The sequence below is a fragment of the Dryobates pubescens genome (assembly GCF_014839835.1).
Source record: "Dryobates pubescens isolate bDryPub1 chromosome W unlocalized genomic scaffold, bDryPub1.pri SUPER_W_unloc_1, whole genome shotgun sequence".
NCBI lineage: Eukaryota > Metazoa > Chordata > Aves > Piciformes > Picidae > Dryobates > Dryobates pubescens.
Window position 1 is genome coordinate 246,483 of NW_026530688.1, and position 17,015 is coordinate 263,497.

Consider the following 17,015-nt stretch of genomic DNA (forward strand, 5'->3'; position numbering starts at 1 on the left):
TAGCCCACGGCCACTGATAAAGCGCTCCAACGGGAGGCGGATGCTTCCAACACATTGCGCTGTGCCCCAAGCACCCTTCGTGCGGCACGCCTGGAGCGTCACGTACAGTATTTTCTGAAGGTTCAGCAGCAGCCTACACCAGCTTTACGTGCGTTTGCGTACCCCTTCCAAAAAGCTAAGAGCTAGCTTCCTACACGACGCAGGAGACTGCGTGCTGGATCCAGCGTCACGCTTCAAATGACTGGCGAGTCTTTCTCTAGCTCTAGAAGGCTGTTAAAGAGACTGACACGCTCCGCAATACTTACACCCCGGGGAGACCCCCTTTAACTTGCAGAACTATTTCCCCTCAGTGAGACGCACGGGACGGAGTTGATATCCCCATGTTAAATCTTTATTGTGCAAATGCTGCTCAAAGCTTTTATTACCTCCCGCGGACACGCCTCGCCAAAGCTCAGACGTCAACGGTGGCTGGATCGACGGGCAACAGACGAAATCCATTCGGTGCCGATTTGTCCACCTGCAGCAACTCTTGCGCGGCAAGCATCTTAGCCAGGCGGCCAGCCCAAACGATGGCCGCCGCAATACGTAGATGTACGCGAGAGGCGGACTGCCCACCCTCGGGCCCTTCATCCACAGCCACCCGGAATCCATCGCTCAGGCCCAGGCGAGCGGCACGCTTCTTGCCGACAGTCACCAAACGCCCAGGAAGCTGGAGAAGGAAGTACAAAACCATAAAGAACGAAAACTAAAAGCCACACACAACTTGGGGAGAGGGCAGGAAGGGAAGGAACGAAAGCAAGAGAACCACCCAGAGAAACCAGTTAGCCCCTTCCTACCAATTCAAGCCCCGTGCTTCAAATTACGGGACGGCCAGCCCGACGCCCACCCGCCTCCAACTGACATCGTCCATGCAAAGCTACAAAGACCGATCATGCACGCTGTGGGGGTGGGGAAAAAGCTATGCAGTCTTTTCCAAGCACTTCAAAACAGCCTCAGAAGCTGAGTTTGTCTCCAGCTTGAAGCACCCCCCCCCCCCACCACCCCCCCCCTCCGTTGTATCTTTGGGCAACATGAGCGACTCTGGTGGGAAACAAACTTTAGGCTGCCTTTTGCATGGGGCTACAGAGTCTTTGAAATTGACTTCTAGGGCTAAAAGGGGAAGCATCCAGCACCTCTCAACCAGCTTTGCCCTTCCTCGCCCTGACCTGCCAAAACCCCCAAGCCCTCTCCTCCAGATTAGACAAAGTACTGCTACTCTTACTCTAAAGCACGACAGCAGGCAACAGACCGCGCTCCAAAACAACGCTGCATTTTGCACCGGAAGCGCGTACCCAGGGATGGGCGTTGCTTTATACGGCTACTTTGAGTCAAAAAGCTCAACTCCCTTCCAAGCTACAGGCTTGGAACTGTAGCACCAGAACCCCCCAAAATAGCCTACTGTGCCCTATCAAGAAGAAAAGGGGGGATGGGAAAGAGTCTATAGTCAATTAGGAACTAATTACCGCTACGGTTTAGCGTACAGAAACCTTCCACGGTACTTACGGATTGGCCAGAATCTTCTGCTTTAGATAACCTGATAATTGGCTCCGCGGGCATGACCAGGAAAAGCGGCGGGGCGTGGGCGGAAAGATCGAGGAACACAAGGCACTGGAGGGAGAGCAAAGAGTTAAACTGCCACTGGCTCCAGAGAAAGGCAATAGCTTAAGCAAAGCCATAGGCCCCACAGAACTCCTACAGAAGCAGATTGCCAGATACCCCAAACGCAAGCCGACACGTTGATTTTTCTTACGAGCTATTAATACTTTCCATAGGCAAATACAACATCTTTACAGAGACCCCTCCGGAAGACGGATTCGGCCCGCACGATGATGGGGGCAAGGAGACGGGCTAGTACTTCACATCGGTGACCTCCCGGGCGTTTTCCTTTGGGTTGATCATTTCCTAAGCGCGATCTTTTCGGGACGGTGCAGTAGAGAGCGCCACAACCCAGAGAGGCCCCGTCCCTCCACCCACCCGCAGCAACGCCGCCTCCCGCCCTGCCGCCTTCCCGGGCACCGCGCAACGGGTCCTCGGCTCAGCGTGCCTACGAGCGCGGGGGGGCGGGGGAGGGGGGGCAAGGGAAGAGGAACCGCGCACAGAGCAAAGCCGCCGCTACCTCCTCGTCGATGACGTAGGCGGCGGAACGCCTTCCGATGACCTTCCCGAAGACACCACCGGGCTGGACGGCCCGCGCCCCGAAAATCTCCTCGGCCACGACGACGCCCGCCGTCGCCCCCGCGCTTCCTCCACCCGGCCAGGCCCTCCGCGGCGCCCATTGGCTCGCCACATCGCTGCCGCCCGATCCCGCGTCTCGATTGGCTGTCTCGCCTGTCGTTTTCGCTTGACCCTTGGCGGGCCCGCCTCCTCGACCTGGCGCTTGCCGGGGCTCAGGGAGTTTGCGTTGCCGCGGGGCGCGGAGGGATCCGACCTGGGCGCGGAGACAGAAGACGTTGGGCGTGCCGCCGCGGCGGGATCTGTGCCGCCTAGTGCCGCGACGCGATGGGCGCTCCACGAGGGCTCAGAAGAGGCCGCTCTGGCTAGAAGTACTCTTTCTCGTCAATCCACCCCAGACGTGCTGGCGCCTTTCCGGTGCTGCTCCCTCCAGTCAAATGACTGCTTTGGCGGGCCGGGCCGGGCCGGGCCGGGCCGGGCCGAGCCGAGCCGAGCCGAGCCGAGCCGAGCCGGGCCGGGCCGGGCCAGGCCAAAATAGGCCAGGTTTTAATATTCCAGAACGTTTCGCACAACCAACAGAAGTTGCTCTCAGCGGTTGCCTGAAAGCCCCGCTTCAGCTGCAGACGTCTCTAAGCTGCACGCCTCCTGGGAGAAAATAAAGCACAAAGTGTGTCCCCGGCACTGGTGGCTTGAGGGCGGATCAAGATAGGATTTGCGCTAAGCTGGGTAGGGGCTCCTAGAACAGTAGGCGGCTGTCGCCAAAGCGGTCTGTGGTGTCCTGTGGTGCCCTGGGGATGGTGCAGCTCAAACCGGCCTGACGCGTGGCTGTCCCTGCACGCGCAGTTCTCGGCTGAGTCGTCCACAGCGCTTCTGCCTTAAGACGTTTCCTCTGAAAGGGCAACAGCATTTGTTTCAAGCAGTCGACTTGTACGCGTATTGCTGTCTCACCGTGTCAATGGCAAATTTCACCTCTGCTCCAATAGACTACGGGGGACTTTATTCCCGTTTCCCAAACGATTTCTGTCATTCCTTCACAGCTGTAAACGGATCTATGAATAAATGTCGTTTCTCCTGCTGACCAATCAAGTTTCCTTACGAGGAACACGGTCACAAAATAACCGCGTTGGGCACCTTTCAAGCATTCCAACTACGTCATAATATTTGAATGTTCCCACGCTTTAATAAGCCTTGAATGTGATTGCAATTAAACACAGGTAGCGACTCTACCAAAGCCAGAGGTCTAACAAAGCAGGGAAGGTGATTACATCAAAAATCCTTAGGTTGTTTTCAGCTAATCCACCTTCTAGTCAGTGAGCGAGAAACAAGGCTTTGAGATTTTTGGGGGGGTGGGGGGGGGGGGGGGAGGCTCTTGTCTTTTGTTGTTTTGGGGGTTTTAATAAGAAACCGACAACTGCGTCTCCAAGTATCAGAAGTAACACTTTTACATTTTGGAAGGTGTCTGTGGGAGAAATTAATTCCCTGCGTCATAAAATCTATGAATGACACTCAGAGCCATAGCAAAACTCTCAGAATATTTAGGAGAGGCTGACAGACAGCTGTCAGAAATAACCTAGGTAGAGTTTATTCTCTCCTGGGACAGGGGCCTACATCAGGCGATACCTGGAAGCTTGCCTCCAACCTTATTTTTCTAGAAGCCCCTGACTTTCAATTGTTGATGCTATTATTATGCAATATGTCATCTCTCATCTAGGCTCCCTTTCCAGCAACAGGTTGTACCAGGTGATCTTTCGAGGCCCCTTCCCACCCAGGCTGCTCTAGGATTCTACGCTTCTTCAGTGGATCACTGTTTAATAACCCTTCGCTCTCTCTGCTTTGGAGCAAAGCGTCGGCAACGTTGCCTGCGAGGCGAGACATCAATTCCACCAGGCGCCACAGGCTTCTAAAACCTATGGTCTCCAGGCAGTCTCTCTGAACGTATAAGCCACAGCGAGCTTCTTCAAAATTAATTCCCCCGCCCCCCGGAGCGGGAACTCTTTCTAGATACCCGAGGCATTTTACACGGACAGAACAAGAGACCTTACCTAGCTCCACTCTTCAGTAAGCAAACACTGCACCAGTGCGGTTTCAAGGAACCATCACGTGCCCCTTTCCACCTCCTTCAGGTCAATCCTTTCCACCTCCTCCCGGGGAAGATTAAATAAGGGTGAAGCTCTGGGGTTACTGACACACCCCCATCACCAAACTTCACCTGACCGCTCGGGGCTATTGAAGGGACGAGGACTCCTCACGGTGGGCGTCTCAGGTGCCCGGGTAACGGAGCGTTCCAGGGCAACAAAGGATAGCCCTGCACGCCCACGCCCAATCTCCCTGTATTTGATAGCTGTTAAAGAAAGATGAAGTTGGCTGCATCCCTGCGCTGTAGCATCGGTTTGGGCTTGGGTCTGGGTGGGATGGATGGAGGCAACTTCCCCCGTAGCAGCCCTCGTAGCGCTGTGCTTTGTACTCGTAGCTAGAAGGGTGTTGATAAGGCACCCGTGGTTTGGCTACTGCCGAGCAGTGCTCCCACAGCACCGCACCTGCCATTCAGGCCAATTGCTTGCTCCCACCATATCCCTCCTCTCCAGAAAAGGGATACCAACGGGGCCTTAGCCCACGGCCACTGATAAAGCGCTCCAACGGGAGGCGGATGCTTCCAACACATTGCGCTGTGCCCAAAGCACCCTTCGTGCGGCACGCCTGGAGCGTCACGTACAGTATTTTCTGAAGGTTCAGCAGCAGCCTACACCAGCTTTACGTGCGTTTGCGTACCCCTTCCAAAAAGCTAAGAGCTAGCTTCCTACACGACGCAGGAGACTGCGTGCTGGATCCAGCGTCACGCTTCAAATGACTGGGCGAGTCTTTCTCTAGCTCTAGAAGGCTGTTAAAGAGACTGACACGCTCCGCAATACTTACACCCCGGGGAGACCCCCTTTTAACTTGCAGAACTATTTCCCCTCAGTGAGACGCACGGGACGGAGTTGATATCCCCATGTTAAATCTTTATTGTGCAAATGCTGCTCAAAGCTTTTATTACCTCCCGCGGACACGCCTCGCCAAAGCTCAGACGTCAACGGTGGCTGGATCGACGGGCAACAGACGAAATCCATTCGGTGCCGATTTGTCCACCTGCAGCAACTCTTGCGCGGCAAGCATCTTAGCCAGGCGGCCAGCCCAAACGATGGCCGCCCGCAATACGTAGATGTACGCGAGAGGCGGACTGCCCACCCTCGGGCCCTTCATCCACAGCCACCCGGAATCCATCGCTCAGGCCCAGGCGAGCGGCACGCTTCTTGCCGACAGTCACCAAACGCCCAGGAAGCTGGAGAAGGAAGTACAAAACCATAAAGAACGAAAACTAAAAGCCACACACAACTTGGGGAGAGGGCAGGAAGGGAAGGAACGAAAGCAAGAGAACCACCCAGAGAAACCAGTTAGCCCCTTCCTACCAATTCAAGCCCCGTGCTTCAAATTACGGGACGGCCAGCCCGACGCCCACCCGCCTCCAACTGACATCGTCCATGCAAAGCTACAAAGACCGATCATGCACGCTGTGGGGGTGGGGAAAAAGCTATGCAGTCTTTTCCAAGCACTTCAAAACAGCCTCAGAAGCTGAGTTTGTCTCCAGCTTGAAGCACCACCCACCCCACCACCCCCCCCCTCCGTTGTATCTTTGGGCAACATGAGCGACTCTGGTGGGAAACAAACTTTAGGCTGCCTTTTGCATGGGGCTACAGAGTCTTTGAAATTGACTTCTAGGGCTAAAAGGGGAAGCATCCAGCACCTCTCAACCAGCTTTGCCCTTCCTCGCCCCTGACCTGCCAAAACCCCCAAGCCCTCTCCTCCAGATTAGACAAAGTACTGCTACTCTTACTCTAAAGCACGACAGCAGGCAACAGACCGCGCTCCAAAACAACGCTGCATTTTGCACCGGAAGCGCGTACCCAGGGATGGGCGTTGCTTTATACGGCTACTTTGAGTCAAAAAGCTCAACTCCCTTCCAAGCTACAGGCTTGGAACTGTAGCACCAGAACCCCCCAAAATAGCCTACTGTGCCCTATCAAGAAGAAAAGGGGGATGGGAAAGAGTCTATAGTCAATTAGGAACTAATTACCGCTACGGTTTAGCGTACAGAAACCTTCCACGGACTTACGGATTGGCCAGAATCTTCTGCTTTAGATAACCTGATAATTGGCTCCGCGGGCATGACCAGGAAAAGCGGCGGGGCGTGGGCGGAAAGATCGAGGAACACAAGGCACTGGAGGGAGAGCAAAGAGTTAAACTGCAACTGGCTCCAGAGAAAGGCAATAGCTTAAGCAAAGCCATAGGCCCCACAGAACTCCTACAGAAGCAGATTGCCAGATACCCCAAACGCAAGCCGACACGTTGATTTTTCTTACGAGCTATTAATACTTTCCATAGGCAAAATACAACATCTTTACAGAGACCCCTCCGGAAGACGGATTCGGCCCGCACGATGATGGGGGCAAGGAGACGGGCTAGTACTTCACATCGGTGACCTCCCGGGCGTTTTCCTTTGGGTTGATCATTTCCTAAGCGCGATCTTTTCGGGACGGTGCAGTAGAGAGCGCCACAACCCAGAGAGGCCCCGTCCCTCCACCCACCCGCAGCAACGCCGCCTCCCGCCCTGCCGCCTTCCCGGGCACCGCGCAACGGGTCCTCGGCTCAGCGTGCCTACGAGCGCGGGGGGCGGGGGAGGGGGGGCAAGGGAAGAGGAACCGCGCACAGAGCAAAGCCGCCGCTACCTCCTCGTCGATGACGTAGGCGGCGGAACGCCTTCCGATGACCTTCCCGAAGACACCACCGGGCTGGACGGCCCGCGCCCCGAAAATCTCCTCGGCCACGACGACGCCCGCCGTCGCCCCCGCGCTTCCTCCACCCGGCCAGGCCCTCCGCGGCGCCCATTGGCTCGCCACATCGCTGCCGCCCGATCCCGCGTCTCGATTGGCTGTCTCGCCTGTCGTTTTCGCTTGACCCTTGGCGGGCCCGCCCTCCTCGACCTGGCGCTTGCCGGGGCTCAGGGAGTTTGCGTTGCCGCGGGGCGCGGAGGGATCCGACCTGGGCGCGGAGACAGAAGACGTTGGGCGTGCCGCCGCGGCGGGAATCTGTGCCGCCTAGTGCCGCGACGCGATGGGCGCTCCACGAGGGCTCAGAAGAGGCCGCTCTGGCTAGAAGTACTCTTTCTCGTCAAGTCCACCCCAGACGTGCTGGCGCCTTTCCGGTGCTGCTCCCTCCAGTCAAATGACTGCTTTGGCCGGGCCGGGCCGGGCCGGGCCGAGCCGAGCCGAGCCGAGCCGAGCCGAGCCGAGCCGAGCCGAGCCGAGCCGGGCCGGGCCGGGCCGGGCCGGGCCAGGCCAAAATAGGCCAGGTGTTAATATTCCAGAACGTTTCGCACAACCAACAGAAGTTGCTCTCAGCGGTTGCCTGAAAGCCCCGCTTCAGCTGCAGACGTCTCTAAGCTGCACGCCTCCTGGGAGAAAATAAAGCACAAAGTGTGTCCCCGGCACTGGTGGCTTGAGGGCGGATCAAGATAGGATTTGCGCTAAGCTGGGTAGGGGCTCCTAGAACAGTAGGCGGCTGTCGCCAAAGCTAGCCCGAGGGCGGTCTGTGGTGTCCTGTGGTGCCCTGGGGATGGTGCAGCTCAAACCGGCCTGACGCGTGGCTGTCCCTGCACGCGCAGTTCTCGGCTGAGTCGTCCACAGCGCTTCTGCCTTAAGACGTTTCCTCTGAAAGGGCAACAGCATTTGTTTCAAGCAGTCGACTTGTACGCGTATTGCTGTCTCACCGTGTCAATGGCAAATTTCACCTCTGCTCCAATAGACTACGGGGGACTTTATTCCCGTTTCCCAAACGATTTCTGTCATTCCTTCACAGCTGTAAACGGATCTATGAATAAATGTCGTTTCTCCTGCTGACCAATCAAGTTTCCTTACGAGGAACACGGTCACAAAATAACCGCGTTGGGCACCTTTCAAGCATTCCAACTACGTCATAATATTTGAATGTTCCCACGCTTTAATAAGCCTTGAATGTGATTGCAATTAAACACAGGTAGCGACTCTACCAAAGCCAGAGGTCTAACAAAGCAGGGAAGGTGATTACATCAAAAATCCTTAGGTTGTTTTCAGCTAATCCACCTTCTAGTCAGTGAGCGAGAAACAAGGCTTTGTGATTTTTGGGAGGGTGGGTGGGGTGGGGGGAGGCTCTTGTCTTTTGTTGTTTTGGGGGTTTTAATAAGAAACCGACAACTGCGTCTCCAAGTATCAGAAGTAACACTTTTTACATTTTGGAAGGGTGTTCTGTGGGAGAAATTAATTCCCTGCGTCATAAAATCTATGAATGACACTCAGAGCCATAGCAAAACTCTCAGAATATTTAGGAGAGGCTGACAGACAGCTGTCAGAAATAACCTAGGTAGAGTTTATTCTCTCCTGGGACAGGGGCCTACATCAGGCGATACCTGGAAGCTTGCCTCCAACCTTATTTTTTCTAGAAGCCCCTGACTTTCAATTGTTGATGCTATTATATGCAATATGTCATCCTCTCATCTAGGCTCCCTTTCCAGCAACAGGTTGTACCAGGTGATCTTTCGAGGCCCCTTCCCACCCAGGCTGCTCTAGGATTCTACGCTTCTTCAGTGGATCACTGTTTAATAACCCTTTGCTCTCTCTGCTTTGGAGCAAAGCGTCGGCAACGTTGCCTGCGAGGCGAGACATCAATTCCACCAGGCGCCACAGGCTTCTAAAACCTATGGTCTCCAGGCAGTCTCTCTGAACGTATAAGCCACAGCGAGCTTCTTCAAAATTAATTCCCCCGCCCCCCCGGAGCGGGAACTCTTTCTAGATACCCGAGGCATTTTACACGGGACAGAACAAGAGACCTTACCTAGCTCCACTCTTCAGTAAGCAAACACTGCACCAGTGCGGTTTCAAGGAACCATCACGTTGCCCCTTTCCACCTCCTTCAGGTCAATCCTTTCCACCTCCTCCCGGGGAAGATTAAATAAGGGTTGAAGCTCTGGGTTACTGACACACCCCCATCACCAAACTTCACCTGACCGCTCGGGGCTATTGAAGGGACGGAGGACTCCTCACGGTGGCGTTCTCAGGTGCCCGGGTAACGGAGCGTTCCAGGGCAACAAAGGATAGCCCTGCACGCTGTTGCAGTTTGAGCTGGGTGCCCCCCTGGTGTGTTCACTTCCTGTGTCCAGAAGTCCAGCCCAGAGGGATGGACCACAGGAAATTGTGTATTTCCTACCATAATTCTTTGCACACTATAAGATCCAGTGCGGAGTCTAGCACGCTCTCTTTTTCTTCCTCCTCCGCCAGCCGGTAACTGGGGGGAGATGTCTCCTGGCTTTGGGCCTGGTTAGGCCCAAGGCCACGGGGGATGGGCAGTCTCAGGCCTGGCCAGCTGAGACTAGCCCAGCAGAGGGAGGGGGAAAAAGGAGCCCTGAGGGTCTCGGGTGTACCCTCAGGTGGGAATGGGATGCCTCTGGGTTTGCTTTGGGATCTTTCTTTGTCACTGCGCTTTGGGTTTTTCTGTAAACATTCACTGCTTTCCATTAAACTTTCATCACTTTTGCAATCCGTTTGTCTGAGTGTTTTATTCCTGCCCGTGGTGGGGAGAGAGGGGGCTGCCTCAACCCAGCACATTCTTGGTAGCAGAGGATGGTTGTGGGGAGGGGGTCTGCCTCTAAACCCACCACATTCTGGCGAGCCAGGCAGGAGAAGGAGTTTGTTATTGTGCATTCTGCAGATAGGATTGCAAAAGGTAAGAAAGTTTGAATTTAGTTCTGGGCATCGTTCTGGTTCTCTGGCAGTTGGGGCTCAAGTGTTGTTGTTGTTGGGGCGATTGTGCGAGTCTCGTGGATTGCCGGGGGACACTTGGTGCGTGGCGGTGGCACGGAGCCCCTCCTGCTATTTCAAGCAGGGGTGGCTCTAACCATCGGAACTGGGGCATCGCTTAAGAATGCGGGACCTGCCCCTCCTCCACCTTTACTCTCTGCGGAGCGGCAGAAGCGGCGGGGGGGTGAAGTGGCGGAGGGGGCAGCGGCGAGCAGATCAAAGTCAGGTCCGTTCTCGCTGCGGGGTAGGGCCAGCCGCGGCGGAGGCGGGCGAGCCCCGGCTCCCGATACCCAGGAAGGGCGAAGGGGAACTCAGTCGAAAGCTGTTCTCAAGGGCCCTGGGGACGCGTTTATGGCTTTCTCTGGAGGAGCCGTTTGAATGCCCGAGGGGTGGAGGCGATTTTGATTCTGTACTGCGGCGGTAGAGGTGGCTGGAGCCCTGCTGTATGCTCGGGTTGCGGCGGCTGAGGGCCGAGCCGTGCGCTCGGAGCGGCGGCGGCGGCTCGGGCCGTGCACTCGGAGCGGCGGCGGGGCCAGCCCTGTTCTCTTCCCCGACGTTTTCGGACGAGTTCCGAAAATGGCGCCTAGCACCTGGCTCCACCTCCCTCCTTCTCAGCAGGTTGTGGAGCAGCCCCTCCCCTCCCGGGGTGGGGCTGTGTACTTGGAGCTGCCACATCTGCGGTACGCGAACACCCAGTGGAGGGGTCGGTGTACCTGTGGCATGCGTCTGTGGAGCCTCGGGCCGCGGCTGAAAGCGGTCAGCACTGGGCTTGGATAGGTCCGTGCGTGTGTTGAGAGGCTCAGCGTGCTATTTCCTGGAGGGGTGGAAAAGCAGCAGAGGCCTGATGTTTCTGGCTGACTTGCCCCAGGGTGGAAATATGCCGCTGAGTGGATAGAAATGGGAATGATGGTTTGGTTGAGAAGTTGTGAGGTTCTTTCCAGGTGACCAGGATGTCCAACGGATCCATGAAGAGCTCTGCAGCGCAGAAGAGTGAACTCTGCATCGCGGGAGGTTCCGTTAGATGAGAGGAGAAGGACTGGAACGGACTGACACTTGAGCTTGAAGGAAAGACTGTTTTGAGTGGACGCCCAGATGAAGATGTGGACTTCGCCGGACATGTCATCAGGAGATTCTGATTTTGATGATGTGTTTAGGTGCAGAGATTATGGTATGAAATACAGGGGTGGCATGTTGCAGTTTTGAGCTGGGTGCCCCCCTGGTGTGTTCACTTCCTGTGTCCAGAAGTCCAGCCCAGAGGGATGGACACAGGAAATTGTGTATTTCCTACCATAATTCTTTGCACCACTATAAGATCCAGTGCGGAGTCTAGCACGCTCTCTTTTCTTCCTCCTCCGCCAGCCGGTAACTGGGGGAGATGTCTCCTGGCTTTGGGCCTGGCTAGGCCCAAGGCCACGGGGGGATGGGCAGTCTCAGGCCTGGCCAGCTGAGACTAGCCCAGCAGAGGGAGGGGGAAGAAGGAGCCCTGAGGGTCTCGGGTGTACCCTCAGGTGGGAATGGGATGCCTCTGGGTTTGCTTTGGGATCTTTCTTTGTCACTGCGCTTTGGGTTTCTGTAAACATTCACTGCTTTCCATTTAAACTTTCATCACTTTTGCAATCCGTTTGTCTGAGTGTTTTATTCCTGCCCGTGGTGGGGAGAGAGGGGGCTGCCTCAACCCAGCACACACGCCCACGCCCAATCTCCCTGTATTTGATAGCTGTTAAAGAAAGATGAAGTTGGCTGCATCCCTGCGCTGTAGCATCGGTTTGGGCTTGGGTCTGGGTGGGATGGATGGAGGCAACTTCCCCCGTAGCAGCCCTCGTAGCGCTGTGCTTTGTAGTCGTAGCTAGAAGGGTGTTGATAAGGCACCCGTGGTTTGGCTACTGCCGAGCAGTGCTCCCACAGCACCGCACCTGCCATTCAGGCCAATTGCTTGCTCCCACCATATCCCTCCTCTCCAGAAAAGGGATACCAACGGGGCCTTAGCCCACGGCCACTGATAAAGCGCTCCAACGGGAGGCGGATGCTTCCAACCACATTGCGCTGTGCCCAAAGCACCCTTCGTGCGGCACGCCTGGAGCGTCACGTACAGTATTTTCTGAAGGTTCAGCAGCAGCCTACACCAGCTTTACGTGCGTTTGCGTACCCCTTCCAAAAAGCTAAGAGCTAGCTTCCTACACGACGCAGGAGACTGCGTGCTGGATCCAGCGTCACGCTTCAAATGACTGGGCGAGTCTTTCTCTAGCTCTAGAAGGCTGTTAAAGAGACTGACACGCTCCGCAATACTTACACCCCGGGGAGACCCCCTTTTAACTTGCAGAACTATTTCCCCTCAGTGAGACGCACGGGACGGAGTTGATATCCCCATGTTAAATCTTTATTGTGCAAATGCTGCTCAAAGCTTTTATTACCTCCTGCGGACACGCCTCGCCAAAGCTCAGACGGTCAACGGTGGCTGGATCGACGGGCAACAGACGAAATCCATTCGGTGCCGATTTGTCCACCTGCAGCAACTCTTGCGCGGCAAGCATCTTAGCCAGGCGGCCAGCCCAAACGATGGCCGCCCGCAATACGTAGATGTACGCGAGAGGCGGACTGCCCACCCTCGGGCCCTTCATCCACAGCCACCCGGAATCCATCGCTCAGGCCCAGGCGAGCGGCACGCTTCTTGCCGACAGTCACCAAACGCCCAGGAAGCTGGAGAAGGAAGTACAAAACCATAAAGAACGAAAACTAAAAGCCACACACAACCTTGGGGAGAGGGCAGGAAGGGAAGGAACGAAAGCAAGAGAACCACCCAGAGAAACCAGTTAGCCCCTTCCTACCAATTCAAGCCCCGTGCTTCAAATTACGGGACGGCCAGCCCGACGCCCACCCGCCTCCAACTGACATCGTCCATGCAAAGCTACAAAGACCGATCATGCACGCTGTAGGGGTGGGGAAAAGCTATGCAGTCTTTTCCAAGCACTTCAAAACAGCCTCAGAAGCTGAGTTTGTCTCCAGCTTGAAGCACACCACCCCCTCCGTTGTATCTTTGGGCAACATGAGCGACTCTGGTGGGAAACAAACTTTAGGCTGCCTTTTGCATGGGGCTACAGAGTCTTTGAAATTGACTTCTAGGGCTAAAAGGGGAAGCATCCAGCACCTCTCAACCAGCTTTGCCCTTCCTCGCCCCTGACCTGCCAAAACCCCCAAGCCCTCTCCTCCAGATTAGACAAAGTACTGCTACTCTTACTCTAAAGCACGACAGCAGGCAACAGACCGCGCTCCAAAACAACGCTGCATTTTGCACCGGAAGCGCGTACCCAGGGATGGGCGTTGCTTTATACGGCTACTTTTGAGTCAAAAAGCTCAACTCCCTTCCAAGCTACAGGCTTGGAACTGTAGCACCAGAACCCCCCAAAATAGCCTACTGTGCCCTATCAAGAAGAAAAGGGGGGATGGGAAAGAGTCTATAGTCAATTAGGAACTAATTACCGCTATGGTTTAGCTTACAGAAACCTTCCACGGTACTTACGGATTGGCCAGAATCTTCTGCTTTAGATAACCTGATAATTGGCTCCGCGGGCATGACCAGGAAAAGCAGCGGGGCGTGGGCGGAAAGATCGAGGAACACAAGGCACTGGAGGGAGAGCAAAGAGTTAAACTGCAACTGGCTCCAGAGAAAGGCAATAGCTTAAGCAAAGCCATAGGCCCCACAGAACTCCTACAGAAGCAGATTGCCAGATACCCCAAACGCAAGCCGACACGTTGATTTTTCTTACGAGCTATTAATACTTTCCATAGGCAAAATACAACATCTTTACAGAGACCCCTCCGGAAGACGGATTCGGCCCGCACGATGATGGGGGCAAGGAGACGGGCTAGTACTTCACATCGGTGACCTCCCGGGCGTTTTCCTTTGGGTTGATCATTTCCTAAGCGCGATCTTTTCGGGACGGTGCAGTAGAGAGCGCCACAACCCAGAGAGGCCCCGTCCCTCCACCCACCCGCAGCAACGCCGCCTCCCGCCCTGCCGCCTTCCCGGGCACCGCGCAACGGGTCCTCGGCTCAGCGTGCCTACGAGCGCGGGGGGCGGGGAGGGGGGGCAAGGGAAGAGGAACCGCGCACAGAGCAAAGCCGCCGCTACCTCCTCGTCGATGACGTAGGCGGCGGAACGCCTTCCGATGACCTTCCCGAAGACACCACCGGGCTGGACGGCCCGCGCCCCGAAAATCTCCTCGGCCACGACGACGCCCGCCGTCGCCCCCGCGCTTCCTCCACCCGGCCAGGCCCTCCGCGGCGCCCATTGGCTCGCCACATCGCTTGCCGCCCGATCCCGCGTCTCGATTGGCTGTCTCGCCTGTCGTTTTCGCTTGACCCTTGGCGGGCCCGCCCTCCTCGACCTGGCGCTTGCCGGGGCTCAGGGAGTTTGCGTTGCCGCGGGGCGCGGAGGGATCCGACCTGGGCGCGGAGACAGAAGACGTTGGGCGTGCCGCCGCGGCGGGAATCTGTGCCGCCTAGTGCCGCGACGCGATGGGCGCTCCACGAGGGCTCAGAAGAGGCCGCCTCTGGCTAGAAGTACTCTTTCTCGTCAAGTCCACCCCAGACGTGCTGGCGCCTTTCCGGTGCTGCTCCCTCCAGTCAAATGACTGCTTTGGCAGGGCCGGGCCGGGCCGGGCCGGGCCGGGCCGGGCCAGGCCAAAATAGGCCAGGTGTTAATATTCCAGAACGTTTCGCACAACCAACAGAAGTTGCTCTCAGCGGTTGCCTGAAAGCCCCGCTTCAGCTGCAGACGTCTCTAAGCTGCACGCCTCCTGGGAGAAAATAAAGCACAAAGTGTGTCCCCGGCACTGGTGGCTTGAGGGCGGATCAAGATAGGATTTGCGCTAAGATGGTAGGGGCTCCTAGAACAGTAGGCGGCTGTCGCCAAAGCTAGCCCGAGGGCGGTCTGTGGTGTCCTGTGGTGCCCTGGGGATGGTGCAGCTCAAACCGGCCTGACGCGTGGCTGTCCCTGCACGCGCAGTTCTCGGCTGAGTCGTCCACAGCGCTTCTGCCTTAAGACGTTTCCTCTGAAAGGGCAACAGCATTTGTTTCAAGCAGTCGACTTGTACGCGTATTGCTGTCTCACCGTGTCAATGGCAAATTTCACCTCTGCTCCAATAGACTACGGGGGACTTTATTCCCGTTTCCCAAACGATTTCTGTCATTCCTTCACAGCTGTAAACGGATCTATGAATAAATGTCGTTTCTCCTGCTGACCAATCAAGTTTCCTTACGAGGAACACGGTCACAAAATAACCGCGTTGGGCACCTTTCAAGCATTCCAACTACGTCATAATATTTGAATGTTCCCACGCTTTAATAAGCCTTGAATGTGATTGCAATTAAACACAGGTAGCGACTCTACCAAAGCCAGAGGTCTAACAAAGCAGGGAAGGTGATTACATCAAAAATCCTTAGGTTGTTTTCAGCTAATCCACCTTCTAGTCAGTGAGCGAGAAACAAGGCTTTGCGATTTTTGGGGGGGTGGGGTGGGGGGTGGGGGAGGCTCTTGTCTTTTGTTGTTTTGGGGGTTTTAATAAGAAACCGACAACTGCGTCTCCAAGTATCAGAAGTAACACTTTTACATTTTGGAAGGTGTCTGTGGGAGAAATTAATTCCCTGCGTCGTAAAATCTATGAATGACACTCAGAGCCATAGCAAAACTCTCAGAATATTTAGGAGAGGCTGACAGACAGCTGTCAGAAATAACCTAGGTAGAGTTTATTCTCTCCTGGGACAGGGGCCTACATCAGGCGATACCTGGAAGCTTGCCTCCAACCTTATTTTTCTAGAAGCCCCTGACTTTCAATTGTTGATGCTATTATTATGCAATATGTCATCTCTCATCTAGGCTCCCTTTCCAGCAACAGGTTGTACCAGGTGATCTTTCGAGGCCCCTTCCCACCCAGGCTGCTCTAGGATTCTACGCTTCTTCAGTGGATCACTGTTTAATAACCCTTTGCTCTCTCTGCTTTGGAGCAAAGCGTCGGCAACGTTGCCTGCGAGGCGAGACATCAATTCCACCAGGCGCCACAGGCTTCTAAAACCTATGGTCTCCAGGCAGTCTCTCTGAACGTATAAGCCACAGCGAGCTTCTTCAAAATTAATTCCCCCGCCCCCCGGAGCGGGAACTCTTTCTAGATACCCGAGGCATTTTACACGGACAGAACAAGAGACCTTACCTAGCTCCACTCTTCAGTAAGCAAACACTGCACCAGTGCGGTTTCAAGGAACCATCACGTGCCCCTTTCCACCTCCTTCAGGTCAATCCTTTCCACCTCCTCCCGGGGAAGATTAAATAAGGGTGAAGCTCTGGGGTTACTGACACACCCCCATCACCAAACTTCACCTGACCGCTCGGGGCTATTGAAGGGACGAGGACTCCTCACGGTGGGCGTCTCAGGTGCCCGGGTAACGGAGCGTTCCAGGGCAACAAAGGATAGCCCTGCACGCCCACGCCCAATCTCCCTGTATTTGATAGCTGTTAAAGAAAGATGAAGTTGGCTGCATCCCTGCGCTGTAGCATCGGTTTGGGCTTGGGTCTGGGTGGGATGGATGGAGGCAACTTCCCCCGTAGCAGCCCTCGTAGCGCTGTGCTTTGTAGTCGTAGCTAGAAGGGTGTTGATAAGGCACCCGTGGTTTGGCTACTGCCGAGCAGTGCTCCCACAGCACCGCACCTGCCATTCAGGCCAATTGCTTGCTCCCACCATATCCCTCCTCTCCAGAAAAGGGATACCAACGGGGCCTTAGCCCACGGCCACTGATAAAGCGCTCCAACGGGAGGCGGATGCTTCCAACACATTGCGCTGTGCCCAAAGCACCCTTCGTGCGGCACGCCTGGAGCGTCACGTACAGTATTTTCTGAAGGTTCAGCAGCAGCCTACACCAGCTTTACGTGCATTTGCGTACCCCTTC

At 55.6% G+C, this 17,015-nt stretch overlaps 3 protein-coding genes across 3 annotated transcripts; all 3 read right to left on the bottom strand.

Moving 5' to 3' along the window:
• Nucleotides 1-473: 473 nt before the first annotated feature.
• LOC128899634 (adenosine 5'-monophosphoramidase HINT2-like) lies at nucleotides 474-3,118 on the bottom strand. Its single transcript, XM_054179252.1, is given in 5 exon segments — nucleotides 474-580; nucleotides 583-709; nucleotides 1,543-1,647; nucleotides 2,156-2,522; nucleotides 2,955-3,118. Coding segments are annotated over 5 exon segments (798 nt in total). The 3' UTR covers nucleotides 474-545.
• A 2,175-nt stretch (nucleotides 3,119-5,293) lies between these two features.
• LOC128899635 (adenosine 5'-monophosphoramidase HINT1-like) lies at nucleotides 5,294-7,973 on the bottom strand. The gene is made up of 4 exons (XM_054179253.1): nucleotides 7,881-7,973; nucleotides 6,975-7,343; nucleotides 6,362-6,466; nucleotides 5,294-5,530 (listed from the first exon to the last, which is right to left on the bottom strand). The coding sequence occupies exons 1-4, from the start codon at nucleotides 7,971-7,973 to the stop codon at nucleotides 5,366-5,368; spliced, it is 732 nt and encodes a 243-aa protein (XP_054035228.1). The 3' UTR covers nucleotides 5,294-5,365.
• A 4,553-nt stretch (nucleotides 7,974-12,526) lies between these two features.
• LOC128899636 (adenosine 5'-monophosphoramidase HINT1-like) lies at nucleotides 12,527-15,145 on the bottom strand. Its single transcript, XM_054179254.1, has 5 exons — nucleotides 15,053-15,145; nucleotides 14,520-14,630; nucleotides 14,206-14,409; nucleotides 13,594-13,698; nucleotides 12,527-12,773 (listed from the first exon to the last, which is right to left on the bottom strand). Exons 1-5 carry the CDS (start codon nucleotides 15,143-15,145, stop codon nucleotides 12,609-12,611), a joined length of 678 nt encoding a protein of 225 aa, XP_054035229.1. The 3' UTR covers nucleotides 12,527-12,608.
• Between the last annotated feature and the right edge of the window lie 1,870 nt (nucleotides 15,146-17,015).